Source organism: Gymnodraco acuticeps, unplaced genomic scaffold, assembly GCF_902827175.1.
Source record: "Gymnodraco acuticeps unplaced genomic scaffold, fGymAcu1.1, whole genome shotgun sequence".
Classification (NCBI taxonomy): Eukaryota; Metazoa; Chordata; class Actinopteri; order Perciformes; family Bathydraconidae; genus Gymnodraco; species Gymnodraco acuticeps.
In genome coordinates this window covers 296603-324415 of record NW_022992126.1, presented here as the reverse complement: position 1 = coordinate 324415, position 27813 = coordinate 296603, and the positions used below count along the sequence as shown (strand labels likewise).

Sequence of the window (27813 nt, the reverse complement as noted above, 5' to 3'; positions counted from 1 at the left end):
ACCAGCAGAGGGCGGTACGCCCCCATCAGAGGGCACTTCCGGAAACAAAGACCGAGCGTAACGTCCAATCAGACAAGACTTCAATTTTAAATGAGACGGTAGTTCCTTCTCCATGTTACTGAAACCCACAACAAACACCGAAACTGTGACCCCATCTGTTGTCAGGACGGAGCTTTGAATGATACGACTTTTTTCCTGCTAGTGGGTAGATTTTGAGCTCCAACTGCCTCGCATCGACAGCCGTTTCATGGGCACCCAGGAGGGAGAGAGAGGTAAGGCAGCTCCCGTCCGGGGGAAAGCTAGCGACACGTATCGTTATGTTTCTGCTAACATTAGCTGCTAGGTTTGTGTTGCTTTGCTACTGTCACCGAGCCTGTCATTACATGAACACACATTCTTTAGAGATGAATTACAGTTTTGTTTAAGTATCACAGTGTAGTGTTCTCTGATGATATTCCCGTTAGCAAACAAGTAGCAACGGGCAGCTAGCTACTTTAGAGACAACTCAACCGGTAAAGTTGTGTCAAAACCTACCAGAGGTGACTTAAAAGTGTCAGACTATACTTTGCTTGTTGTTTTAGCATCCCAAATCCACGGCCATCGCTATAATTGGTTAAAAACGTAATGTATGTCATCCACCGGTAACGTTAGTCTTTTTAACGGTAGCGTTTTCAGTTCATCTTTATCATTAGATTACAAATACATTAGTAAAATAACCCAAACAACTAACAGTATCTTGATGAAAATGAGTGTAAGATTAGTAGTAAGGTAGATATTGTGTTTAAGACGGGGAGAGATGACTCCCCGCTCTCAAACTTAAGTTTGCCGCGGATGGGCATTCATGATTAAAAGTATCACCCCTAGAGGAGGTACTGATCCTGCTTTATAAATATATAAATAACAAGTGAATGTCACAATAATGAGCCATTCAGCTAACTTTCTCCCTTTCTTTGGAAACAACGTCCTGTGTTATTGGGGAGGCAGACAGTGTCCAAACTTTAAAGATTGTTTTGCTTAAGACTTTCCTTTTGGCATTTTGATTTTCTTTTTATTTGTATCTATTTTAATTATATTTTACATTCTATCTTGTCTTATTATTATGTTATTGTACTTGTATTTATCTTTTAGCACTGACATTAATGTTTGTTAATCTGTGAAGCCCACTGAGACCAACATGTTTAGTGATATTGGGCTATATAATTAAACTTTGATTTGATTTTGATTTATACATGGTACATGTAACCTTATTCTCTATAGGAAGACTTTCTAGATATGAAATCCAAATGTCTGTTTAAGGACTTGATTGTTGGTGATGAACAAGAGTTTTGCTTTTATTTCTACAGATTGGGTAGAGGTGGCAAATGATCTCCTCAGCAAGTGTGCCATAAACCTAAGGCTGAGGAAACTGACGGACTGTGATGCAAATGTTTTCATTGCTCTGTACGAAAACATCCTGGGGGAGAAGGTTCCAGGTAAGAGCAAGCTGCAGATCAACCAAATGTCGACACAATTGGTTAAACAAATAATTGGCACCGATTTTGATTTTTTTAGTTCATTTTTTCTTGAGTAGAATTACAATTATTGACCGTTTACAGCTTATTACAGCTTGGATAATATACTGAATTTCTAAAGCATTTGACGTGCTGGTGAGACTGACCTAACAAGCTTTATTAAGCAAATGATTATTAATGTATATTGCAAAAGATAATCGATTGAAATCTGATGAAAATAACTATTATTTTAAGACCAAACGATGCATATACATTTTGATCACAAGGCCGGTGTACAAGCTGTGAGGTTTTAGTCTAGTGCATGATCTCCTGAGTGTGCTTAGTATGTGAGGAATGCTTCCTGAGACCATTATATATGCCATCATGAGACTGTTAAGGTTGCTGAGCTCTTTCCTGCCTTCTTAAGTACAGGAAGTACAAGCCCAATGTGTTCAAGGAAGTGTGTATGCATGTTGCTGTAAGGTTGTGTGGATTCCACTGTTTCTCTGGTTTCATACATGCTTTGGTGTTTAACATTTGTCTATGTGTATATATTTGTTTAGATTACATTGCAGCGCCATGCAGTCAAGAGGATGAAGCCCATAACGTTCAGTCTGTAATCGATTCACTCTCCCTGGATTACCTTCAGATCAGCCTCTCACACATTACAGGTATAATGCACGTTCACTCTTTGCAACAGTAATTATTAAGATAAGAACATCTAAAATGAACTGCTACATACTTCAGATGGTAGAAAATGTTACTTTCAAGTCACTTTATTTTTGGCTGCATGGCCCCATATCCTTCTGTTCTGAAGGGGTAAACCAAAACACAAGGTCACTTTAACAATCGACCCTTTTCTTCTGCAAAAGTACTGAAAGTAATACTGATAATTGCTGTGTGTTTGCAGGAGAAAATGTTGTCAGAGGGGACAAAGATTCAACCGAGAACCTCCTGGAAATCTTTGATGGCCTCCTGGAATATCTCAAGGAGGAGATAAGCGAGGAGTCACAGAATGGAGGTAGTCACATTCATTTCTCACTTTTCCTTCATCAACCTGATATATTTTTTATCTTACACATTTAGCTTTTTATCTCACAGATTGGTACTTTATCTTCAAAATGTCAAATTAATCTTATTCCAGCTTCTTTAATATGGATGCTTTCTGGTTTCCATACTCCTCTATGACAGTAAACTGCATATTTTTGTCTGGACAAAACACACACATTTAAGTATGTTTTCTTGAAAAGGCATTAGACTATAAGTGACATCAGTCCTCTACACATATTCCAACTTTTAACTTCAAACAATTCTTATCATGAAATCACTTAGCAGAGAAAGTGGCAAGAGGACCAATTAATGGCAGCCTTAAGGATCTGGTATTTCCTGTTTCCTTGAAGAAGAAAAAAAGATTTTCTTTTTTACTGACAGTCACAGTCTCTGTTAAGGTGAGACTGCCTATTTGCTAGGGCTGCTCAATTAATCGTATTTTAATCGCAATTACGAAAACAATGTAATCGAAATAAAACGATTATTTTTTTATTATTACTTTTATTTTTTCAAATTAATTATTTTTTGTATTGGTTTTTCACTTGAATTATACTTAAAGTTCAGGGTAATCAACTGTTAAAAACATACTGTTCAAAAAAAAATTCTCCAATAAATTGATGTTTTCAAAGTAAATGGATAATTGTTTTTAATAATCGTGATATCAATTATTGACCCAAATAATCGAGATTATGATTTTTGCCATAATCGAGCAGCCCTACTATTTGCCCTTCTGTATGAACAGGACATAATGTATCCTGAACCCAGTTTAGGACCAGCTGGTGCAGGATTTTAAAGGGAACAGTCGACTCTTTTCACTGCAGAACTAAGCATGCCTTTGTGTGAGTGGGCTGTCCCCTGACCGCTGCCAAACGGGTAATAGTAGTTAATGACTTTGTCTGCACTTACAAATGATGTGAGTGTCTAAAAGGCCTAATCAAACGTCCTGCATTTGTAATAGTGAAATTGGTTCAGTACAAGAGAAGCTCTTGGTGGTCAGTTTACTGGGGCTGAAGAGTTTAATAATCTAAGCCGTTGTCACATTGGTTCAGTGTTGTGCCGTTCTTTAGAGTCTAACAATGACAAGTTGTGCTTCAACTTTTAGTACTCCGCTTAGTTAGGCCTAGTTGTTCCTGTATTTCGCTTCTGAATTTACTTTTGTTCTCAAACCCACAAGATGGTCTGAGTTGTTTATCAGTCTTTTAGATCTTTATCGTTTTGAAGTGTGAGCTTAAGGAAAACAGACATTTTGTCAGTCAGAATGTTGAATTAAAGGTCATGTGTTTTAGTTCCTCTTTAAAATTATTCAGACATTGATTTTGTAATCCCAAGTTTTGCTTTCTCTTTGTTGTTGGTTCTGTGTTTTTTCTTCAGTTTGTTTGTAGTTTTCTGTCTCTCCCTCTGGGTCATTTGTATAGTTAATCTTTTTTCCAGAGGAACTGAATGACAGTCTCAATGAGGATGTCCCTGTTGAAGCCATAGAGCCTACCAGCTGTGATGCCCCAGCGCAAAAGGAAACTAAACTGGAAGGAGCCTCGTTGTCTTCCAGTGGAGAGTAAGAGCTTTTTTTTTACTTGCACTGCAAACACATGTTGATTTGGAGATCAATTATGAATTTATATAAATGATAGATTTTATTCATGGTAAAATGTTAACTCTAGTTGACAAAGTCAGTCGGTATGTTATATATTATTTTGAAATGCTAAACGTAATTATTGAAAGGAAGTTAGGAAGGGAGTGCAAAGTTTTAAAATCTTGTAAAAGTAATTTGATACTAACAATATTTATATAAATATACTAATACTTATAGTATATGTCTTTATTAAAACATTTTCTGATGAAAATAGTCATAACATCTAGATATTCATAACAAAAAAAGCATTTCCTATTCATATTCAAATGCATTTTTTTAAACTAATTGACAGTAGACAGAGAGAGTGGATCAAATGTGATAAATGTGTTTCTCAGACTCAAACTTGCAACAGCCCACACAACCCTTGCTCTTAAATTAAGAAAAGGCCAAGCATGGTAGGGCAAAGAAAACTCTCAAACAAATGAAAAAATACCAAATCTTCTGTTTTGTTTGAGCTCTTCCTGTTGACTCAACAGACAATTAGGCAAACATTGGAGCTGTAGTGTAAATATTAGAGCCGGAGCGGGTAACTTTAGTCCGCACCCTCTGTTATTAAACTGGACCTTTCTTTCTTGATCTGGGGCCTCCGTGGCTCCGTCTCTATGATCTCTGTCATATGGTAATTTGTCTCTGTGCCAGAGGGTGCAGACTAAAGTTACCCGCTCCGGCTCTAATATTTACACTACAGCTCCAATGTTTGCCTAATTGTTTGTTGAGTCAACAGGATACGCAGCCAGAATTGGCTCCTAAGCCATATATATATATAGTACATAGAATACAAATGCTCATTCTGACAATTTTACACACACGTATTTTTTCATAAAAAATAAAATACATTTTGAACAGACATGGATGTAAACTGCAACTAGTCTGATAGGAGGAGGCATACAACCACGGGGCAGTCATTTTAGTTTTATGTGTCGGGTGCAGGTTATGGCACTGCTGGTGTATTCTTTCTATTCATACACTATTACATACATGTTTTAGAGACAGTAAGAGCTATTAAAATATAAAACCGTTGTACTGTGAGTGCCAAAAAAAACTGATTATGTCCCAGTAGCACAATGCAGCTTTTAACATAATCAGTGAGTAGATGTTCCTGCTGTGAGTATTTCAATATCTATGGACAAGCATGTTATATGGCTCATAACAGCAGCTCTGCCATGACTCATTCTGGCCCAATGACAAGGCTCAGATCTGGAAAACTCACGGTTTAACACGCAAGTCTAATTATTATCATCTCTTTTGTCCTAAGTACTTGTTGAATTCTGTTATCAAGAATATGTCAATTTGAAGAACAGTTGTAGGTCATATGTAGTATTTTTGCGACTAAATATCTAATCCCATATCACAACGAACCATATTATTATGTTGTATCGTTTAGGTCCGCTGTGTATTCCAGTAAACATTCCCTCCATACCTGGAATGCTGAGGAGGCGGGATCAGCCAGTGAGCTCATTGGGCTGGGAGTCTCGGCACGCACATTCACAGCCAAGCAAGACGGTGAGACACTCAAACGCAGCCCGTCTTTACCTCAATTCATGTGTTTTTCGGCAAATTACTTACTATCTATATTTCTACATATTTACTGTTGCATTAAGATTTTTGAGGAGTTCAATGTTGCCTTAGATAAAGATCTTTCAAAATGCATTTCTGTTTGAAAAATGTTTAGGCATTTTAGAGAACATAAGTTGTTTTATGCACACATTTTTGGTTTTATATTTAATTTTATAATAGTGTGTTTACCTGTAATTGTCACAGTGTACAGTAGTGACCTAACCAGTTGCTTCACTGCAAACCACATATATATTCTGATACAATTTAGCATCAGCAATCAGTGTTTGGCAGACAAAGCATAACCTTGTTGACATAATCCAATACGATTACAGTTATTTGTCTTCCCTGTCACAATTTGTTATCAAGCTGACGTTTTCAGCAATCTGAGATATAAATATTACCATAGAGGAATAATTTATATTTCTTTGGGAGTGTTATGACTCTAACGGCCCGTCCACACAGCGGCGTGCGTTGACGCTTGCCGGCGGGCATTTCTGAAACTCGACCAACAACCAATCACATGAATCTCCCGCCCCTGACACACAAGCAGCGGTTTGATTGGCTAGAGCTTGTACTGGCATATGATTCGATTGGCTGACGCTTCTGCTGAGGCTTCAAAAGTTGAACATTGCTCAACTTTTGTAGCGAGCCACGCCAGCAAAGCTCCGCTTCGCTTCCCACAATGCAGTTCGGCGAAAAGTGCCGTCACCCCATTCAAAGTGAATGGTGAAGCTTTCAACGCACGCCGCTGTGTGGACGGGCCGTTAAAGGTCCCCTATTATACTGTTTTTCATCAATATATTATAGGTCTCAGATATATACAAAAAAGTGTTTTTCTGAAATACCAAACAGCTCATTATAGCATCCCATAATCCCCTCTGTTTTAGCCCTGTTTCAAAAGTGCTGATTCTCTGTCTGTTACTTTAGATGAAAATAAGGAGCCACTCCCCACGGCCCTCTGCGAGATATTTGGTTAAAAATAAAACAATGGTTCTCTCGGAGGAGATTCAGGTGATAAGGTGGGGGGTGTTACCTTGGTTGCTGATTGGCTAATGGTTACACAGGCAAAAAAAATCATAAAGTGGCCAAAATCTGATCAGCTCATTTTCAGGTTTTTATATAAATGGATCAGGACAAAAAGAGAGAGAATCTTTTTTCCTGAAACTTTCAGAATCTCTTTACACAGAGGGGACACATGTTGATTTATACAAGACATGAAAAAGTGGATTTAGCATAATAGGTGACCTTTAATAAACCTCACGATTAATCAACAAGGCTTGCCTACCCTTCCTTCCAGATCCCACCTCTGTCCCTCTGGACACGCAGGACGCTCCATTGACTGGCGCTCTGCCCTCAGCCATCGCCCTGCAGCCACCCACCCAGAGCAACACCTCCCACAGACCGGACACAGACCCTCACTCACCCAGCCAGTCCCCCACAGCTGCCGGTCCCAGCCAAGCTGCTGCTGTCACCACAGAGGTAGCCTTATGATTCAGTATGATAAGTGTTTACATTTTACCTATGATTTGAATGCAATGAAAGGACATGCAAACTTTATCGTTCTAGAGGCAAGAGATATGTTACTCTAGTGCCAGCAATGCAACACTGTCTCTCTTTTAAACTCACTTTCACCCTGACACTTCTTATTTTAGTGATTTGAGGATAATATAGGAAAGGAAAAGCATACTCATCCAAAATGGCTGAGACTTGGAGTTTCTTCAGCAATAAGCCCATGTGTTTAACTTCTCAATTCTTGACTGACTGGAAACTGTACTAAGGATCAGTTACCAAACATCCTAAGGAAAAGTATATTGAATGTCTGCTGTCCTTTAGCTTGGAAGTGTCACATTTCTATAATAAGGCTTGCTTTATGGGTCAACTCCTATACCGCCCTACAGCCATGACCAACCACACCCTCACTTTGGATAACTAAGCCTCAGCCAAGCTTTTTTCCAGACTGTTTTATGTACCTAAACCAAACTCTTAACCTAACCAAAGCTTTGAACAGCTTCGCAACAGTCTTTTGAACTGCCTTTATGCAGGTGAACTTGGGTCTTTGTCATACAGCAGACTAAACCACAAATAGTTTGCTGAACATCTATTGTATTATTGAAACAAATCTTACTGACACAAATTGGATTATCAAATTTAAGTGACGAGTTGTTGACGAAGTTCTGACGGACATACACATATTTATTATCTTTTTAAGGAATTTACTGAAACTATTGGCAATCTGATACTCCTTAGCACGCTCAGGTCATGACATGCCCAAGATCCTGAGGTTGTGTGGCTGCTCTCTCTCACACACACACACACACACACACACACACACACACACACACACACACGCAATAACAGTTTAACCTAGGGGGGCCTGCTCCTATTAACCAAGTATTTGTTCTTGCTCTTTTCAAAAACTTGTGAACAACATTATTGAGTGTTTTATCTCTTTGTCTACCTGCTAGTCTGAAATGGTCATCTAAACCTCTAGTTCTAAGAAAATGTTTGAGGATTGTGTCAATAGCAAGCAAAATAGTTTGCAAACCCTAAAAGCTCTCGACTCTTTATTCTTTTTATGGAAAGGACGAAGAATGCAGTCAGTATCATAGTTCAAAGCTCCCATCCTCTCCTCAGCCAGTTCTCTATTCCAAGTGCCAATCATATTTTTAATTAATTTGTTTGATGCTACAGACAATTGTGATATGACCTTGTCTGTGTGTTTTGTTTTCACTACTGCTTTTCTATGTTCCTGTTTCTTGTGTTTGTTGAGACCAATGTTCTCCCTTGTGGACAATAAAGCTATATTTCTCACCATCCTTCTCACACAGCCTGAAGCTAAACCAGAGGCTGAGACAGTTGTTACCAATGGGCTACATTCTCCTCCTACTTTCCACTCTCCTGGTGAGTAAAACAAATGTACCTTCATATTAAATTCAGATCAAAATGTAAAAAATCTCCCGGTTCAGACATTTATTATTCAAAGGGTGCATGGCTGTTCTACAGTGGATCTCCTTACCAACTGGTAAATCACCGTTTATCTGCTATGCATGTGTGAGGGCTAACAAGTGGAAATCTCCCAAGTGTAACTTTATTCTTAATGAAATGTTTTTCTCAATTTCTAGCTGCAAGTGAGTCCAGTCAGCACAGAGCCAGGACAGAGGTGGAGAGGGAGACACTAAAGGTGAGAAAGCAACAAACCCTTGTATTCATTTTTACAGAAACCTCAAACCCATGCAGAAATGTTTGGATCTTTTTTTATTGTAAGTATTGTGTCACCTCCAGAAACCCTTATAAACAACACGGGTGAAGGTTGGGTGTAAATGCAATCTGATGGAATTTCTATAAAGAAATAAACACTAAATATTACCTGCAAAACTGGGAACTCAACTTTTTTCTTCAATAGCTCATTTGCAGTCTTTCTTTAAAGGTGCTCTGAGCAAAAATCATACTTTATTGTAACATAAAATAGGACATTTGTTAGTGAAGGCTTATCTGTCACATTCTTGTTTATCCAAGACTGACAAGCCCATTCTGTGCCATGTGTCCATGTTATTAAGAGGGATTTGATTCATTTGTATAAACAAATGCCACACCTTTATGTTAGTTTCCCTCTTTCTTGTTTTCATTTTCTGTAACTTTTTGTAAATCAACTAAGGAATCTCTTTTTGTCTAATTTCAGCCCACTAACGGGGGTCCCAGGAGGGTTTTGTTCCGCACCAAGCCAGATGTGCTCTTCCTCACTCTGCAGGATGAGATGGCCGTCACAAGTCCTTCTCCGTCAGACACTGAGGAAGAGGAGGAGGAGGAGGAGGAAGAGGAGGAGGAGGAAGATGAGGATCTGAGTTATACACGAAGACAAGCAGACAGAAGGATAGCCCACAGAGATCGAACAGGCCTCAGGTAGTGGACTTTCAAAAGTCAATAAGAGGCAACAGAATATTGAAATGAAGGGATGTGTTAATGCTCCCTTTCCTGACTGTCTGACTATATTTGCTCCCTGAGCAGCAGCAGGTTGGAGGAGGAAGATTTGAAAGAGCCTCTGTCGTACCGCAGACAAAGGAACAAAAAAGCAGAAGAGGAGCTTCATCACATATCTGAGAACCTCTCCCATCGACTAGAGGAACTTGATCAGGTGTGAAATGTGTATAAGATATCATCATATCTTCATAAATGTTTTGTATCCAAGCTTTAAATTTGCTGTGCATGTGTGTCTAATTAAGTGTTTGTATTTACCTGTTTTTTTATTTTCTACATACACACTCTTTAAGCAATTGTTAGCTGCATGATTTTAAAACTATGTAGGAAAATCTGGGGAAATATCTAACCGTGATCATTTTGACAAATAATGTTTAGGAGGGTTGACATTCTTACATCTTTCAAATGTTGTATTGTCTCTTTAACGCATGCATTATTCCTGTAGATGCTCAAACGAGTTCTGGGGGACAGTGGAGAGTCCAGTGACGGGAGAGAAGAGGACAAGCAGTCCCACCACAGTGACAGCGTCATGGAGTGCCGCAGGGCTCCCAGACAGCAAACGGGTAAATACAAATGATGGCTAACACACAGTTAACTCTTTCATGATCTTTGATGCGCCGGCATAATTAAAATGTTATTATTTAATTGTAAAATGTTATATTTTCAGGAGCACCTGGCACTGAATCCACCCCCCGGACACGCTCCTTATCCCCCTCCCCTCCGCGGGTCAGTCGCTCCCTGCAGGGACAGTTGGAATCTGCCATGGCAGAGGCCTTGAGTCTGGATGATGGGAGACAAACAAACCTTGCCTCTGCTCAATCAAGACGAGGAGAGCTACACCACACACAGTCTCACCGAAAACTGAGCAAGGTATTACCATGGTTATTGTTTTCAAAGTGCTTTCCCTTTAAGTTTCCATAGTCTGCGACCCTGGACATGTGGTAGCTTAACTAGTGGCACACTAGCATGCCAAATGTCCTCTTACTCAGCCATTTGAAGATGTGCTGCTTGATTTCTAGAGTAGTTGGATATATGTTTGAGGTTTATGGCTAATGAACAAGATTGCTGGCTTAATGATTTGAACTCAGATGTGTATATTTTTTATAGTATTCTTATAAGTAATTTCAATGTCCTAATTATGAGAGAAATGTCATAAATGTTGTTCGTTAACGTTGCTTTTCACATATTCAGATTTAAGTTAATTTGCTTAACTTGTTTATTTTGGTTCTATTCATCATGTCACAAGCCTACAAAATAATGTGGACTCTCTCTCGCTTTCAGTATTTGGAGAATAAGGCCTATGAGGAGGAGTTGAAAAGATATGAAGACAAAGAACGGGCCGATATAGACAAGGCACGCCTCAAAGCTCAGGAAGCTGTAAGTCATTAGTATGATGTGTAGTACAATGTAACCGTAACCAAAGTATTATGTAATCAGACATTGTTAATGACCTTATTAAAAAAACAGTTTAAAACCTAGAGACAATAGAGGTACACAATCCTTTTATCATGTGCACTTTCTGAACTAAAATCAATTTATGAAATCACATGTGTTCAAAATAAATGCAAAGTTTTAATGTATTTACAGAAAAACAGTCATAACATGGTAAATACTTTTAGAATGCATTCAAACAAAAAAACCTAAATCTACTTTCACGATAAACATATTAATAGCAACTTGTTTAATCTAATGGAAACTGACATTAACTTTAACACCAAATGACCTCAACTGATGTTAAATGGTATAAAATGGGAAATGAGAAATAACTTCTGCTTTGCACACTACTCTACGAGCGGCAAAGCAAGGATATTAACCTTACCAAAAAGTCCTTTTAGCTTTGAGAAAAATGAAACAATTGCCAATATTGTAAGTTTTTCTTTGCTTTACCTGATGGGCAATTAGTCCTAGTTTACTAAACTTTTAAATGTGTCAATGTGTGTGACTGTGTGTGTAGGAGCGCCAGTACAGAGAGGCTATACTCAGGGAAGTTTCGGACGCGTCCAGACTGTCTCCAGAGAGACCGAAGACCCAACGTAAAGCACAAACCACACCGAGACGGAGAAGGCAGGAGGCCCCCAGGAAAGCTCCATCAAGTAGGTTTAGACTTGTATATTTACCACATGGACCTTTCGGCTATTATTCTAGATTTTGATTAATATTCCAAATTCATTTTTCCACACTACTAGTATTGTCACTACTGGAGAATAAACAATGCTTTTAGCTTCTTTTACTGCTTTACTCTAACTGCACATATTAAACATTATTACTAAAGCTTCAGCTAGAAAGTAAAGTTTACAGAATTGTTTTTCATCAACAAGCATCTCCCACAGCATAATAATGATCCAACTTGAAGGCAAATCTGAAGCTGGATTCATGCCCAATTTCAGATTTGTGTGAGTCAAGTTACATCTGAGACAGAGTTGCCTTGTAGCTCTTCAGGTCTGTACGAGGTCATGGTGACTCTGAGACCGAGGCTTCAGAAGTGTTTGTCTTATTAAGCTGTGGTGACTGAGCGGTAGCCTTTAAGGACACCTTGTCCTTTGGCTGACATCTCTTCTTTCGCGCTTTTCTTTTCTTTTTAAAGTTCATATTTCTCACTTCAGGCTGGTTGGCCCACTTGCCGTGATAATGGCAGAAGTAACAGCTTTGGTAGACTATCAAGAAAGGACCATTAGTCTGTTTCATACAGCGGCACTTTCTGTTGCACATGGGGCACTCCTTCATCAGCTGCAGGATGGCCTCCTCATCAACAATGTGCTGCAGAGCTGGTCTGCTATGGGGAAGAAAATGAAAGCAGATACATTATTATGACACTTGTTGCAGCACGGCTAGAGGTGAAAACATGTTGTCACTACGGATTCATTGCTGAAGGCATAAAAGTGGTGCAGGGGTAAATGAAACCTCTGAATTGATTAACTGTATCACAGAACTGTCTGCCTTTTTATTGAAAGCTATGTGGTTTACTTTGCACATCAGTGTTTCATGATAAAAGATATTTGTTGACTTACTTCTCCGTGGTTACAGTGCATGTCTCAGGTACATTTACTTGAATGCCTGTGAATAAATGTTGGTTTTTGTTAGTCAACCGCATCTTTTTTAGTCCATTGTAGTAAATAATTTGTGTATACACACTGTCTACACTTGGCTGAGGAACATCAGAAATGTACCAGACAAATAGTAAAGAACATTAAAGTTGAAGATTATTCAATGTCTCACCTGAGCTTCTGACCTGGCCTGGTGGTCCGTCCATTACTGCCGAGCTGTCATGCAGCTGTAAAATACCACACAACACAGAGTCAGACACATTTCAAACCCCTGGCTGCAGACAATGACTTTTAGCTACTACATATACGTCAAGAAGAATGGCAGGGAACTAGAATATCTCCCCATCCTGCTCCATCTTATATGTCCAGTGTGTAATCCTTCCCTTTAACTGTGCACATCTCCTGCAGACCCACATGAAACAGGTGTGAAAGTGCCTACAGTAAATGGCAGTCAGCGTGCATCTAGTTTAGAGAAGCAGACCGGAGTACCAGCAAGGAACCAAAACAAGGAAATAATCAGTTTAAGGGTCATTCCAGAATTGGAGGACAATTTAGACACCAACATTTTTGAAAAATGAACCTTTTATTTTATAATTTGTTTTAATGTATTTAGGAAAAACAGATAACAAACCATCAAAAAAAGTGATTTGCCCAGCTAGGCATCAAATTAATATTTTCCAATGAAGAATTACCCCTGTTACTCTAATTATAGTAACAGGGTTGAAAATCAATGCTAATTTGAGCTTTAACCTCAGGAATTATTGCTAGATGTAGCATGTAATGCTACTTTCAAGGCAAGGACAAACTTGGATATCTAATGCAAGAAAGATAACTTTGAAACGAATATGCTTTATTCTGATAATATCAGTAACAGGGTTGAGTGGGTCAGAGTGCCACACTCTTTTAAGACTGAAAAGATTGTAAAAATATGAAACATAAAAGAGAGGACTACCCTTGACTACCCATGGGACTAGCACATGGCTTGCTGATGTCACTTCCACTGTGTCATCTGATTTACAGTTTGTTCACTTCCTGTGCCAATCTAAAAAGGTTTGGGTAACAGGGTTGAACGCATGTTGAGGGACACACCTTCTGTGCAAAATTACTGTTATCTAAAATATGTTTATGATTTAACAAATTGATTTTACCATTACAAGAGACATATATCAATAGAATAATACCAAAAAAAGTAAATAAAATCCCTATTTTAAATGTTATATTTGACATGCAAGTTGGTCACCAAGAAGCGGGACAAGAGAAAAATGCCATTTTAGGGGATGTTCGAGAGCTATTTGATCATTTAAATAATATTTTGAAATCACTTTTTCTACAACTTTATATACATTTTGTCTCAATACAAGTATGTTTAACACAACAAGTGCATGTTTTAGCATTTTGGGCATGGATTATTAGATTTTTTATATGGGGGACATGAAATGTCCTCCAATTCTGGAATGACGCATAAGCTGTATTTCGATTATTTTTCACAGCTTCACCTTGCTGTCAGACCAGTCTGTATTTCTTTGCATAAGCGCCACTTAGCCATATACAATATTACGCCGGAAATCAGCCCGTCATTGGTCTAAGGAAGACACAACAAATGCAAGAAATTATAAATGAGTGATTATAACAGTAAAGTCTACAGAAGAAGACTTTCCCAAATGGAGAACTATCGAACCAAGAGAGCAAATCCTTAATCGCTTGTGGAAAAGTTGACATACTTTATGTTCACCTCTGTGTTTATTGCCAAAAGATGTTTACATTGTGTGTCACCATAAAGTAAAAATTAACTGTAGACAGCCCCAATCAGCTCATCTCTGGTTGATATGTAGCATGTGAGGCAAGGTGAGCTCCAGATGATGATGGTCTGAGGAGGGATTGTTCAGGACTGGTGGGAACAACAGTGAGTTGTGAATCTATTGTGGAGGCCCGGTGGCTCTCTAATGGTGACTTCTTGTGAGTTTTACATTGGGGGACCCCATGTTTTTCTGGTATTGTGCTTTGTGTAGTTAGTACATGCCTGTTAAAGTATTACATACCAATAATGGTCCTAGTTTGTTATGCATTTTTAAATAGCATGTTGACCTACATCTCCATCATAAACAAACTCGCTCGCTACCCTATACATAATTTACAAAATGTATGTGGTTTGTGTTGCACAGTTGTACTACAACTTTGGTTCTCATTGAAACAAAACAAAAATATTTCTATACTGGTTGTTTGGTAAGTTGTTCTGTATATTTGTGGACATTCAGCGCCATCTTACCTGTAGCCTTGGTACAGCAGTGGGCTTCCGCAAGTTTCTATTTTGCCTATCTTCAGAGAAACGATCACTGCAAACGCGGAGTTGTAAATGTCCAAGGTTGCAAGCCACTGCTGTTCAACAATGTTCAAACGTGACGCGGTGAAAGCTAAATGATGTAACAAGACACGTAATTGTCTGCACAGCACGGAAAAACACTAATACTCGCCATCGTTTTACAAGCAAATGAACAGCAGCGGAAGCGGAATCTGCAGCACACGTTCTCTGGCGTATGTATACGGAAGTTCTTCGGTTGACAGAATGTAGTGCCACATTAAAGAGCCGTCTGACGGCAAATGAAGCCGGCTAATACCTGCTGCAACCGATCACAGCATTGCATTGCGTTGCTTCTTCACACTGCGTGACTTCTCCAAACTTGAGGCGTGCATACCGCAATCTCCTGTAGGTCGGCCACTTTAAACTATGCCTTTGGTGAACAACATACGATGCAACATTACACCGCCGACTTCAGCTAACATTAGCCAGTCAGTACCAGACTGAATATATGTAAAGGTCAGTACGTGTGGTACTGTCGGTGGATTCCGCAGCAGCTACTCTCTCTCTGGTGTGGCTGCACTGCAGTCACTTGAAATATGATGCTTGTATTCGTGTTGTTATGGTACGGGTCCTTCAAGCGGCCAAACATGACTGAGAACCCTATTTATTTCTCACCGATGATACATAGTAAATAGTAAAATAAGTTATATTAAATCCAATTAAAATACTATTCGACGGTATTCTACAGTTTTTAATTATTTGAACAAAGTTGCCTCAAAATTAAAATATCATGTATGGTTTGTTTAAAACTGAACTATGTCCAGGTGCCTTTTAATTTTATTACACTGTAGTCTTTGCTAAACGTAAAGGGAAAGTAAGCTCAATTCACATTACATAACATATGAATATGTTATTAATGTACCATGTCGTTAGAGCTGTCTTTCCCATTTAGATTTATCAAAAACTTTAGTAAAATCCCATTAACTTTGAGAGGTCAGGGTCATTCTAAATAGGATTCACTGGACATTTCTGCTAACCTATGAGGGACATGTCAAAAATCATTATTGTATGATACTTTAAATGTTGATCTACCATTTTATAGGCTTGGATTTAGTGACATCTACTGTGAGGATGCAGATTTAGACCAACTATTTATACTTTAGTTGTAATATTGTGGTTTGTGTTTTCTCTTCCTTTCTCTAGTGAAAATAAAGGAGAATGACCTCTTACCTGTGCTTCGGGAGGAGCTGCCCCACCTTCACATCTCCCAACAAGCCCTGGGTCGAATGTGGGAGCAGCAGATGCAGCAGGTGGACAGACTCCATGCCCTGTCGTCCCCTCAGAACCAGCGACACAGCAAGATCTCCAGCCAGGTAGGACTGGGAACTGGGTGCCAGACCAGGATGTGCCCTTTAAAATCTGGAGCATATGATTTGGTTGATGGATTGAATGTGTAAACCCCTGCTTATCTTTCAGGTTCAGGAAGCGCAAAAGAAACATGACCTGCTTCAGGAGATCGTTCGCAAAGAGAAGGATCACAACAGGCGTCTGGTGAGCGTCAACACAAACACATTTAAAAGCTCTTTTTCACATCTAGAAAACTCATGCACAGTTACAATGGCAATTTAGATGACTCGAGTAGATTGACAGATCAATACATTGAACTTTTATTGACTTTCTTGCACTGTTCTCCAATCATGTATATTTTATCTACGTAGCGACAGACTTGTGAGACATTATCCCTGGCCCTACTACTGTAAATTAAAAATACAAGACTAATTTAAAATTCAAAACTATTGTAACACTGTCCTGGATATGCAGTGTTTGTCATACCTATAAACTTTACCTAAAGATAGACGGAACGACAGCTCCCCTAAACTGAAGTATCTCTATCGCCCTCTGGTGGCTGGCTACAGTACAGGTCATAAAGCTGCCTGCTCCATGTCAGCCAATAGGAAATGGGATAACTAAAAAACTAAAAGAAGCTGAACCATTGCAAGCTAAAACTGTTTTTCTTCCAGAGGGACTTCAAAGAGCGTGTCGTGCAGCAGAAGTCGACCCAGAACAGACTGAAGGAACAGAGGCAGCAGATAGCACGCGCCAAGAAGTACCACAGCGAGTACCACGTCCAGCACCGGGCCCGCCTCATGAGGGCCCGCACCGAGGAGGAGAGGGTGGGTAGTGAAGGCCAATACTCACTTTGAACTCCCGCTGACAGAATAAGACCACAACCAACAGATACTTACAATATGTGTTTATCTCTTCATCCTTTTTTTTCAATTATTAAAGATGTTTCCTTCATTATATACTGTATTTCAAAATGCCACCAAGTCAGAGCTTAATATGAGAGCAACTGTTTACTATTAGCAGATATAAGTATGGTTACGTAGTTAGATAATAAAGTACAGACCCCGTGATAATCTGGTATTAGTGCTTTTGTTGATGTTTGGTTGTGTGTTCAGATGTTTCGGCAGCTGTTTGAGGAGGGGTTGGAGCTACAGAAGGTTCGGTTGAGAGAGCAGAAAGCTTTCGCCAGGGAGCAGCGTCTGGAGAATCAGAGACGACACCAGGACCAGATCAAGTCCATGGAGAACTACTATAAAGACCAAGTAAGACACACACCTAAATATAAACCAGGAAGTCAGCCTAACTGTGGTCCTGTTTTTAAAATGGGTTTAAAACATGCTCATTATTTCTAGGTGAGCTATAATGTTCCCCTCTCTTTCAGTTTTCACTACTAGCTGAAAAGCTCTCTCTGGAGCGGCAGGACATCCAGGTTCGGAAAAAAGCTCAAGAAAAGGTAAACCTTTCAATTATGACCGTGGTCACAAATAAACTAATGATTTATATTGTCAGACGGCTCAAGAGCCAGACATTATTGAAGTTTTTAGGTTGAGGTTATTATGTCTTTGCAGTGACTTCAGAGCTGAAATGTCCAAATTGAAAAGAATGTCACATTTTCTCACAGGCTCTGCTGAAGATGAAGAGAGAGCTGCGTTCAAGAATGGAGCGTGAGATCGGCGAGCTGCAGAAGATTATCATCGAGAACGACAAGGACGATCACTTCCAGGATCTGGAGGTTCAGAGGCTGCGCAGCCGGGTCCAGATGGCTTCCTTCCAGAACAACACTAGCTCTCTGCACTGACCAGGGAACAGAGACTCAGGACGGTTTAAAGCTGGATTTACATCAGACGAACATTATGCAAAACACTGTTTCTGCCTCTCTAAAATAATGGTACGACTTTCCGGCCGCTGAACAGTACATCTGCATCTTCCTTTGCACAGAAGAGGAAACTCTCGTAAGAACAAGTCCTGATGATTATTAATGAACTGAACACTCAGACAAGATGTAGCTGTTAGCTTATTTAGCTAACTTCCTCTCACCTCAGCTGCTATACCTGAACTTAATGACACCTTGGACCGAGTCCCCTTCTTCCATGGATTTTAGTACTTGATAACTGAGAATGTTCGAAACAGTCTTTGTGAGCTGATCTCGGAGCAAATGAGTTCAAATGTTCTTCCTTTTGCCAAATAGGGACTTTTGATGCAGTTATTATGAATGTCCCACACCGACAGATTTTTAACTCCCATTTCACCCTTAAATGTCCGATCATTAATGATTTAACCGTGCTTGTGGATTATTTATTTGTTAACCTTAATGTTTGATTTTAAATTAACCTGGTGTTCTAGATTAATTCTGTCACCATGGGCGATGATAATCAGTCTTTTCCTCCATTGTGATTGTTTTTAACTCTCCGCCTGAACTAAAGGAATCGTAGTTTGAAACAAACAGGTTGTGATGTTAAAACACTGTCCACTGATATGTAACTAATGAGCACACCATTTCCCCATCATCATCTTCCATTAAATGTGTTTGCTCACTCATCTCTTCTGGCTGACATGGGTCAAAGTTCAAGGTCTTCCTCAAATATGCAGGTAACTGTTTTAGTATTTTATTGAAGATAAAGGCTGATCCTAATACACTCGACCAAAGTATCAAAAACATAAAGTCACTGAACAAATCCCTTAACAACGATGAATGAACATTTCTAATTCAAAAAGGTAAAAGACCAAATCCAACCTTACATTGCAGAGACAATTACCTGTACATGAATGCCAGTTTATATTGGCCAAACGTGTGCATCAAAGGAGAAAGCAAGGTGTCTGGGATAGATGAACAATGTGGGCAGGAAAACTGAAATGGTTTATTACTTTTTCATAACACGTTGCTAGTTGTATCTGGATGCTGACATCCCATCTAAGGGCCTACAGCTAGAAATATTAAACATGATCAGTGTGAGGAAATCAGTTCTGCCGAGTTATGCCAGGTCAGGGAGGAAAGCCATTGATGGGCACCAGCTGCTTTCATTCCCTTCCTACTGTTTTAGTTTCCTTGCAGAGAGTTAAATGAAGTTTCAATTAGCTGGGCAGTTATTTATAGAATTGTTCTGAATTTGGTCGGGCTGCACAGAGTACATCTACTCTTGTATGAGATGTCAATGCAAATCAGACAAGCTTCTGATGTTATGGTCCTTTGATCATCAAAGTGCATCCTGCATACAATTACACCGTGCGTAGCATATCCTAATAAAGACTGCATTGAGTTTAACAAATAACATGAATAAGATGAGCCATTAAAACAAGTTTCAATACTGCTTTTCTGAGCAGATAACTGAAACTACATATTGGCTCAACGACGGAAACCTTCAAAATACTTACACGTTGAACTAAAGAACAAAACATCTTTCCTTAGTGAACCATCTCTGCCTTTAGAAAACATGGCGTTCTGATGGGTGTGATTATAACAGGAAGGGTGACATCTTACAGTGTAGTTGACACAGAGTCCAGAGAAATATAACCAACCTGAACGAAGGCAGCAGAAGTTCAGCAGTTTTAGTCCAGTGTGTCAGAGGTTGAAAAAGAAAACGAGCATATCTCAACTCAGCCTCACTGCTTGGCTGAGTTGCTCTGTCTACGTGCTGTATCTTTTCAATTGATCTGGAAATCTTCTTCCTCATCATCCAGCAGGTTACTCCATTTTGAGCTGCTGCTGCAGAAACAGCACGTCTGGTTGACCATGAGCTTTAGTCCTATGACTTGTTTGCTCACGGTACACCGTCTGTTGCATTCCCGGCACGTCTTCAACAGCTGAAGGAGGCACTCTACATCAACAATGAACTCTGATGAGCTGAGGGAGATAGAGAATACACAACATAACCTTAATAACAGGTCTTATTTCAATGTATAATGTAAATAAAGTAATGGATTGAGAACATCTTATGAGAACGGTTCAATTTAACAGTTTTTTTTAACATCATCACACCTCCCCAAATCCACCAGGTAGCGTCCGTCTCCCACACTTAACGAGGTACTGAATTCTTCATCTTCTTCAATATCTGTGTGGATTCATTATCAGTTATGACTTCAGCTTTTCCTGTTAACAATTATCTTGCAATCTTTTGACTTTCTTCTTTGCTAGTGAAGGGCTGTGTTTATGTGACTCACCTCTATTTTCTGACTTGAGGGTTGTCGCACACTTATCTTCAGTATTTATTGATTGACCTGAGGCATCTTTTGTCCCCGACTCCTTCAAATGGAACAAGGAGCAGCAAGCATCATCATGCTGCTTAGTCAAAAACAGGCAGCACAATTGGTGCTGGAGAGAAATTGTTTGTATAGGAGATGTGAAACAATCGTATTTACCTTTTCAGTTTCAGGTGTCTGGACAGAAGGAGCAGCGAAGGTATCTTGCTTGACTTCATTTGATAAACTAAAAAAAGAAGCGTCAATTGTGTTGACATGTCATATTCATTATTACTCTATAATCCAAATGTACATGAAAAGGCAAAACATGTCAGCAACACTATGAGGAAGTGACAGCTGTGGAAGTAAAAGTAGCAACAGTGTAAATAATACAAAAGTATCTGTATACAAATATACTTACAGTACCAAAAGTAAAAAGGTACACATGATGTAGATTTTCTTAGAATAAAATATTACTAATACCAAATATATATAATGATATACTATGGTACTGTTTATTGAAAGTTGTATTCATTTATTAAAGTAAAGTACAAGAGGCTCAAACCTGGGATTAAGCAGCTTTTGCTTCTTCACAGCAGGTTCAGGAGGCTCCGAGCGTGTTTCTTCCATTTCTTCAGTTTCTCACTTTTGGAGTCTGTCTGCTAGAATATAATAAATAAAGGAAAAGCTGTTTAAACAAAGTCTTTAGCCACAACCACATTTTACATAAATCTACTACTGAATGAAATCAATGTATTTATGAAAACTATTCAATATTACAGCTGATTAATTGAAACTAAGTATATTAACTTCATAATATGTATATAATTACAAAACTAATTGACACATTCATCAAAAATGTTTCACTAAAAAGTTGAAATATTAATTAAAATCATATTTTAAAACAGTTTCCCCAGTTTTCTACTTTATATATTGTTTTCAAAGTGTCTTACATATTGAAGACACATACATTTAACAACAAAACGGTAAACAAACAAGTCGTCACATGGAAAAAGCTAAATTATTATGCTGATTTATTGTAAATTAGCTAATGTCAGAAACCACTCAGTGAGCTCAGATCACGTGTCTGTCTTTCGCGCCACTGAATAAACCCACTTCCGCCTCCTGTTAATGACGCAGCGGGAAAATCATCTGCGTCTGAGTGTATCGGAGGGACCAGTTTACAGCCCCAATGTCTTAACAGCGAGACCCCTCCTGAACTCCATCATTATGTCAGGGATATAACACTCCTGTGTAAAATGATATCTTCACAGCACCGTGTCTCAGTTACAGAAGCAGCGCTGAAGCCCTCTCTCTTCGCCCGCACACAGCGCAGCCAGGCGGGGAACACAGCTCCGTCCCTCCCGGTGGAAACAGTGCAGCCGGTGTCCTGACAGGCCGCAGTTTACACAACCCACGTACATACACAATATTTCACCATGGTGAATTGAAGATAAAAATACGGAAAGATATAATCTTACTCACTAAAAACTGCTACCAAGTTACCAACTGCACATCATTTGAAGCTACTAGCAGTTAGCCACTCCCCCTTTTTACGTAAAATGATGCGATGTTTACGTGACTTTTTTCTCTGTATTTCTGTGAAAGGCTATCAGGTGGGAGAAGTACTCAGATTGTGTACTAGAGAAAAATTAGAAATATCAAAGGTTAGGAATACTCTGTTACAAGTAACAATACTGTATTCAAAAAGTTACAAGTAACAATACTGTATTCAAAATGTTACTCAAGTAAAAGTACAGTATTAAAAAGGTGTAATTTAAATCACTCAATTTACAGAACGAAATACAGTAGGTCATATAAAACATAATGCTGTGGTCCAGAGCCAAGTTTATATAAGACAGAAATAAATTGAATCTTCTGCTCAACTTACTCATCAGAACAAAAGACAGTAGTACACGTGGTTCTATAAAACATAATGCTGTGAGGTTCAAACAGCATAGTTTTATTGCTCAGCTTTCTGCAAGGGTACAAGAAGTGTATTACTTTGCTTCTTTATTGTCCTTATGTACAGGTGTCAGTTACAAGCTCACAGAGCAGCTGATGTGAAAAACTATGAACACATATACTGTAATAATAAATACAAAAACAGATAGGAAATCAAAACAAATAAAAACCTGGTGCAGTTTAAAAAAAAGATTTCTGTTTTGTACTGAATTCAATCAAGTCATACACACACACACACACTTGCACATAAACCTGTACATTTGCACTTAAAAGAGTAGGGAGAGAGTTAGCTGAGCATTGTTCTAGTTTGTAACCAATTAAACCATCATTTAAGAAAAATCCTTTGGACCAGAACTGGCTCTCAATCCATTTCAACAATTCATCAGATCAGTTAAGAGTAGACAAATATCTCTTTATATCACAGGCGTTCAAAGCTTGGCTGCTTAACTGGGGAGATTTCCCCTCGTCTGGAAGCTCAAAACCCCCACAACTTTTGCACTGAAGACTGAACCAGCCAGAAAACTTTGTGCCAACAAGTAACAAAGAGTAGAAGTGGACTGTGTGCACTGGACAAACATACATGTGTGCATATCAAGATCATGTGTGTATTCATATATACGTTATCTACATAGAAAAAAAACAAAACCTTAACCAGTCCATTAACTATTTGGTAAATAGAAGGAAGTGTCTGATTATAACTTGGAGCCCAAGTATGCATAATGTGTGCAAAAAAAGGTGTAATGCATTTCTCTTCTGCCTCTGAGTCAGGTTATTAAAGGATCAATCAAATAAACTCTCTGCAATTGTACAAAGACAATTTCATGTTCAGTTTCTCCGTTTTGTCTCATGATGACCACAAAATAAAATGTTCTGAAAATCAGCTAACAGACTGTTCATGGTTACAGGTAAATGCAGGCAGTATACATATACAAAAAAAATAACATTTAAACTGATTTTTCCAAGTCAAAACGTTTTTTTAGAGTGTTAATTATGCAAATAAATAGGCTTTAACTCTCGAGCATCCATTCATGCAGAAGGGTTTCTTTGGATGGGCAGAGGCCGTCTTAATGTTGTGTTTCCGACTTTTCACCATGTAGCACCCCGGATATCAGTAGCAGACAACCTCAAACATTTGAAGCTCTGAGGGTCTGAGTCCGCCGGCAGCATTCAGTCCGTTTTCTTTATTTAAAAAAAAAAATGTATGTTGCAAACAGAGAGCTCCTTGTCAAATGTTCAGCGGTGACACAGACCCCCAGAGCATCACATCTGGCCATTCATGTCCTCCTATGAAGGCATGTGTGTGTTTATAAGTAAGCGTGATCGACCAAAAGGAAAATGTCACTTTAAACGGTGGACCTTTACACTATCATGGGTTTAAAGAGCCTCTGAAATATATTTGCCATTACAACCAGTATTACCCCTCCTCACACACACTAGCCTAATAAATGTAAAAAAGTAAAACAAGGGACAACTTCACCTGAGAATGCAAAGAGGTCTGTGACAGACACCAACATGCTTGCATTTAAATTGAACAGACAGAACAAGCAACCATATACAAAATAGCTATGTATTTGTACATATATCCTCAAAAGTTACAGGTGTGTAGATACTCTGTATATTTCTTATGGAGTCCAATAGCAAATTAAACATGATATATTTTTTATCTAACGTGAAGAAAGCACTCCTGCAAGTCGCTGCTCAGTTTGTAAAGTGCTCCAAAGTGACGAGAGAGAAAGAAATACTTCTGCCTTTTAAACTGACGACGAGACTAAAAATGGACGCCTGCCTTGAATAGCTTATTTCAAGCCTGGTCCCTTGGACAGTTGTGCCCTTTTCACATATGGTCTGACAGGAAGTGTGTTGGGTGATTTTGGGTTGGATTAAAAACTAAATGCAAGAAGAAAAAAAAAACATGCATCATTTCAACTGCTGGAGACCAATGTGTAGAGAACAGGAATACAAACCATGCTCAAAAAGAGTTTCAATCAGCATCCTGTGAGAGGATGGGAAACTCATCTTTAAACTTCCTAGCATACTTATGTTTACACATGCAGACGCATACAGACACACATTTACAAGAGCTGTGGCCACACTGCAGTGATTAAGGGAAAACAATAATATTCACACCTTCTTCTTCACCAGAGTCTGTCCCTCTAGCTTAAAACAACCCACCACAAGCACCAATCACAAATGCAACCAAACATCAGACCCACATCCAAGTAGAGCTCCACTTCAAAATGATATATTCACACTTTGAATTGTTTTGTATGACAGATGAGACATCGCCGCTAATATGGAAAGCTAGTTTATTATGGAGCATTGATGTAAAAATCAAAGAATTTCCATAGCATTTTAAGATGAAACCCTTCAAATATCGAAGCATTACAGGCGAGGTAGGATGAATGTGTTGCCTCCAACAAGAGAAGGACACACACTCTGCAGCCATGAGGAGTGGAAGCTGTGTTGGTGGAGGATCAGATGCTACTATGGGTAAGATATGGCTACCTGCAGTGTTAAAGATTCAGTAGCATGACATGAATCAATCTGTTTGAATTGCAAAACGAAAGAGCGACTCAATGCTCTCAGTTGCCTGGGGAGAAAATATGTTTTGTTTTGTTTTAAACTGTAAATTATTAAACTACTTCCTGATTTGATTAAGATCTAAAATTGAGATGACCAGGCAGTAATGTTTGTCTTTCTGTATAAACAACTCATAGCTCTCTGTATTTTGCACAATCTACAAAAAAACAAAACAATTAAATGACGGGATGAGTAGCAGCTGTTCAAACAGAAATCGATCAGGGGAGAATGTGGAGATCGGTGAGGGCAGACTGCAGGCTGGTCAAAGACGCTCTGAGCGAGACATCAGTGTGTCTGTACATTTTCACACACAAACACACTCTCCAACGTGTCTCATTCCACTGCGAAGCCACAGGTCTCCTCGATCGCAGTCAGCAGCTTGTCGTATAGCTTGTCGTAGCTCTCGTAGGGCGGGATGTCAATCCGGTTGAAGCTGGAGAGAAAAGAAAGAGAATACGTTCAAATGAGTGACGCTAGGTGAGAGGCATCACTTGTATGCATGTGGTGCGTGGTTGTGTTTGTGTGCAAGTGCATGTGACACACACCAGGTATGGGCTTTGGGCAGATTGTTGGCGTTTGCATCGATCTGATGAATGGTGAAGAGTCTGGGCCCTGCAGCTCCTGCAGACAGAACACAAACAGCATGCATCAGCTGCAGCTCAGCATCAAGTCCCACTGTTCATTTACCCACCAACAATTGATCTAATAAAGGCCTGACACTTTTTACAAGGACAATGTAGCCTCTGTTGCTTGAGCCAGGTGGCTGCTTTTCTTGGTAGAAAATATGCTCCTGAAATGAACTGTGGCCTCAGATTGGTAACATTTAAACTCAACATAAAAACATAGATTAATCCAAATGTTTATTTTAGGATTTAACAACAGTATTCTGTCATAATTGGAGCATAATCCTTTTATGCATATATTGCATATATTTCAAACTTTCAAAAGACCGAGGCTACCACGGTGAAGTAACCAACTAAAAATAATATCAGGGTACAAGGTATTAAACTATTAAAATTTGAGGGTTACCAGAACTTAAGCGTAAAGGTTATTACAGGGACAGAGAGACAGAGGCTAAAATAAAAAGAGAGCCCAGAGTCAGAGGAGTACCTTGTAAAGCCTTGAAGCCCTGCAGGGGCACTCTGGAGGAGCCGGTAACAAACTGCAGCAGCCGGGCCCTCCTCTCCTCGTCAAACGTCTCCACGGCTTTCCAGAACCACTTGACGATGTTGGTGTCGGTGGTGCAGTGCTTCAGACGGGTGTTGGACTTCCAGTCAGCGATGTCGATCTTTCCCAGGCCACACACAATCAGCTGAGGGGAGACAGACACACACATTTCAACTTGAGTTCATACTATACCAGAAAACTGTACCTGGAATATTTCTTATATTTAAGAAGATGTAATAAATTGTCTGTAAGGGAGGGAGGGGGGTGGGGGTGGGAGTTGGGGGTAAGCTGTCTCTTTGTTGATACCTTGTTCCACAGTATTCAACTGTGTATCAATCTCACTCCATGTAGGAGGTGTATTGTATGTCTGTTGTGCTCAAAATCTCATAAATAAATCATACAAAAAGAAAGAAGAAAAAAAGAAGATGTAATAAATGATGGTGATCTTGTACCTCCAGTTCTTTCTCATCAAAGGATTTGAGCAGGTGTTGAGGGATAACCTCGTTGAAGCCTTTCTGCAGAGCCAGAAACTGAGCCTCGATGCCATGCAGGAAACGCCAGTTCACATACAACCTGCAGAAAACACCAGAGGAAGGAGACCGTTAGTTTATTTAACAATTGTGAGACTGCAAATACAGATTCACCACCATGACTCACAACTAATGACAATATGACAGATTGGACTGTCAAAGTGTGAAAACCGTGTTTATATGAAGCCTGTCAGCTGAAACTGAACTTGTTGCTGGCGAATTGTTGTCATTTTTTTGTTGCAACCCTCTCCTTACCTGACATACTCCTTCTTGGTGTCCTCTGTGACGTTCACACTCTTGCCGTTGGGTTTGAGCTCATGTTGGATGATTTCTCCGTAGGCATTGTGCTCCACACAGAAAGTGTGGTCCAGGACGCCGTTTATGTCATTGTCCCTGAAGAGGAGAGAGAGGGCAGGTTCATTTCTGAATCAGCTATCAGCAGGAATTATTTCTTGTTGCTCTGTTTTTTAGAATTAAGGCCAACAAAACTAAGAAATACAGCAGTCTTCTACACTCCTGCCCATATGTTTCATAGGAATTACTTTCGGCAACTGGTCGGTTATTGAGTTTTGATGATTGTCTTTGTTTGCTTAACAGACACATTTTAAATAGGTGACATTAGATTAGGTAAGGATTTCTATTAAAAGAACATTGTGTGTGTGAAACTCATTGCATCCAAACATCTAGCAAGGGTGTTCAATTATATAGATGGCATTAGCTTTACTGGCAGCAGGGGGCGCCACACTCATTAGAATGTATTAAATGACAGTACAGTCAGGTCTATGTCTTTCTGAAGTATATCATGTCCCTACAGGTCTGATGTATATATGTATGATTTTCTTTCCTGTACCAGCTGTAAGCAACCACTTTTTGAAGTAATTTTCTAATGTGAAAGCATCTGTAACAGCTAGGAAGCTACTCTCCTCCATAGCTTAGCATTGTTGTATTAGCATACAGTTAAAGAAGAGATCTTTAAAAATGAAGTTCTGTGTAACCTGCATTT

At 39.2% G+C, this 27813-nt stretch overlaps 2 protein-coding genes across 6 annotated transcripts in view; one reads left to right on the top strand and one right to left on the bottom strand.

Moving 5' to 3' along the window:
* The first annotated feature begins 45 nt into the window (after positions 1-45).
* On the top strand, positions 46-18958 carry LOC117538006 (centrosomal protein of 95 kDa-like). Of its 3 annotated transcripts, XM_034203484.1 has the most exons (22): positions 46-272; positions 1344-1472; positions 2054-2161; positions 2401-2511; positions 3972-4092; positions 5555-5673; positions 7025-7206; positions 8556-8628; positions 8850-8908; positions 9407-9514; positions 9551-9627; positions 9733-9859; positions 10148-10265; positions 10370-10572; positions 10984-11079; positions 11657-11795; positions 16249-16418; positions 16522-16596; positions 17067-17219; positions 17508-17654; positions 17774-17845; positions 18014-18958. In XM_034203484.1, exons 1-22 carry the CDS (start codon positions 248-250, stop codon positions 18188-18190), a joined length of 2589 nt encoding a protein of 862 aa, XP_034059375.1. In that variant the 5' UTR covers positions 46-247; the 3' UTR covers positions 18191-18958. The 3 variants fall into 3 exon arrangements, with proteins under 3 accessions (XP_034059375.1, XP_034059374.1, XP_034059373.1); XM_034203483.1 differs by having other exon boundaries at positions 9407-9627; positions 9736-9859; XM_034203482.1 differs by having other exon boundaries at positions 9407-9627.
* Positions 18959-22490: 3532 nt separating this feature from the next.
* The window catches only part of LOC117538005 (E3 ubiquitin-protein ligase SMURF2-like), a 65103-nt gene continuing 59780 nt past the window's right edge, over positions 22491-27813 (bottom strand). For all 3 annotated transcript variants that reach the window (XM_034203480.1, XM_034203479.1, XM_034203481.1), the window contains 5 exons: positions 27066-27203; positions 26733-26853; positions 26224-26425; positions 25659-25734; positions 22491-25546 (listed from right to left, as the gene is read on the bottom strand). In XM_034203480.1, the coding sequence (XP_034059371.1) occupies positions 25447-25546; positions 25659-25734; positions 26224-26425; positions 26733-26853; positions 27066-27203 (637 nt within the window). In that variant the 3' untranslated portion in view covers positions 22491-25446. The remainder of the gene's footprint in view (positions 25547-25658; positions 25735-26223; positions 26426-26732; positions 26854-27065; positions 27204-27813) is intronic.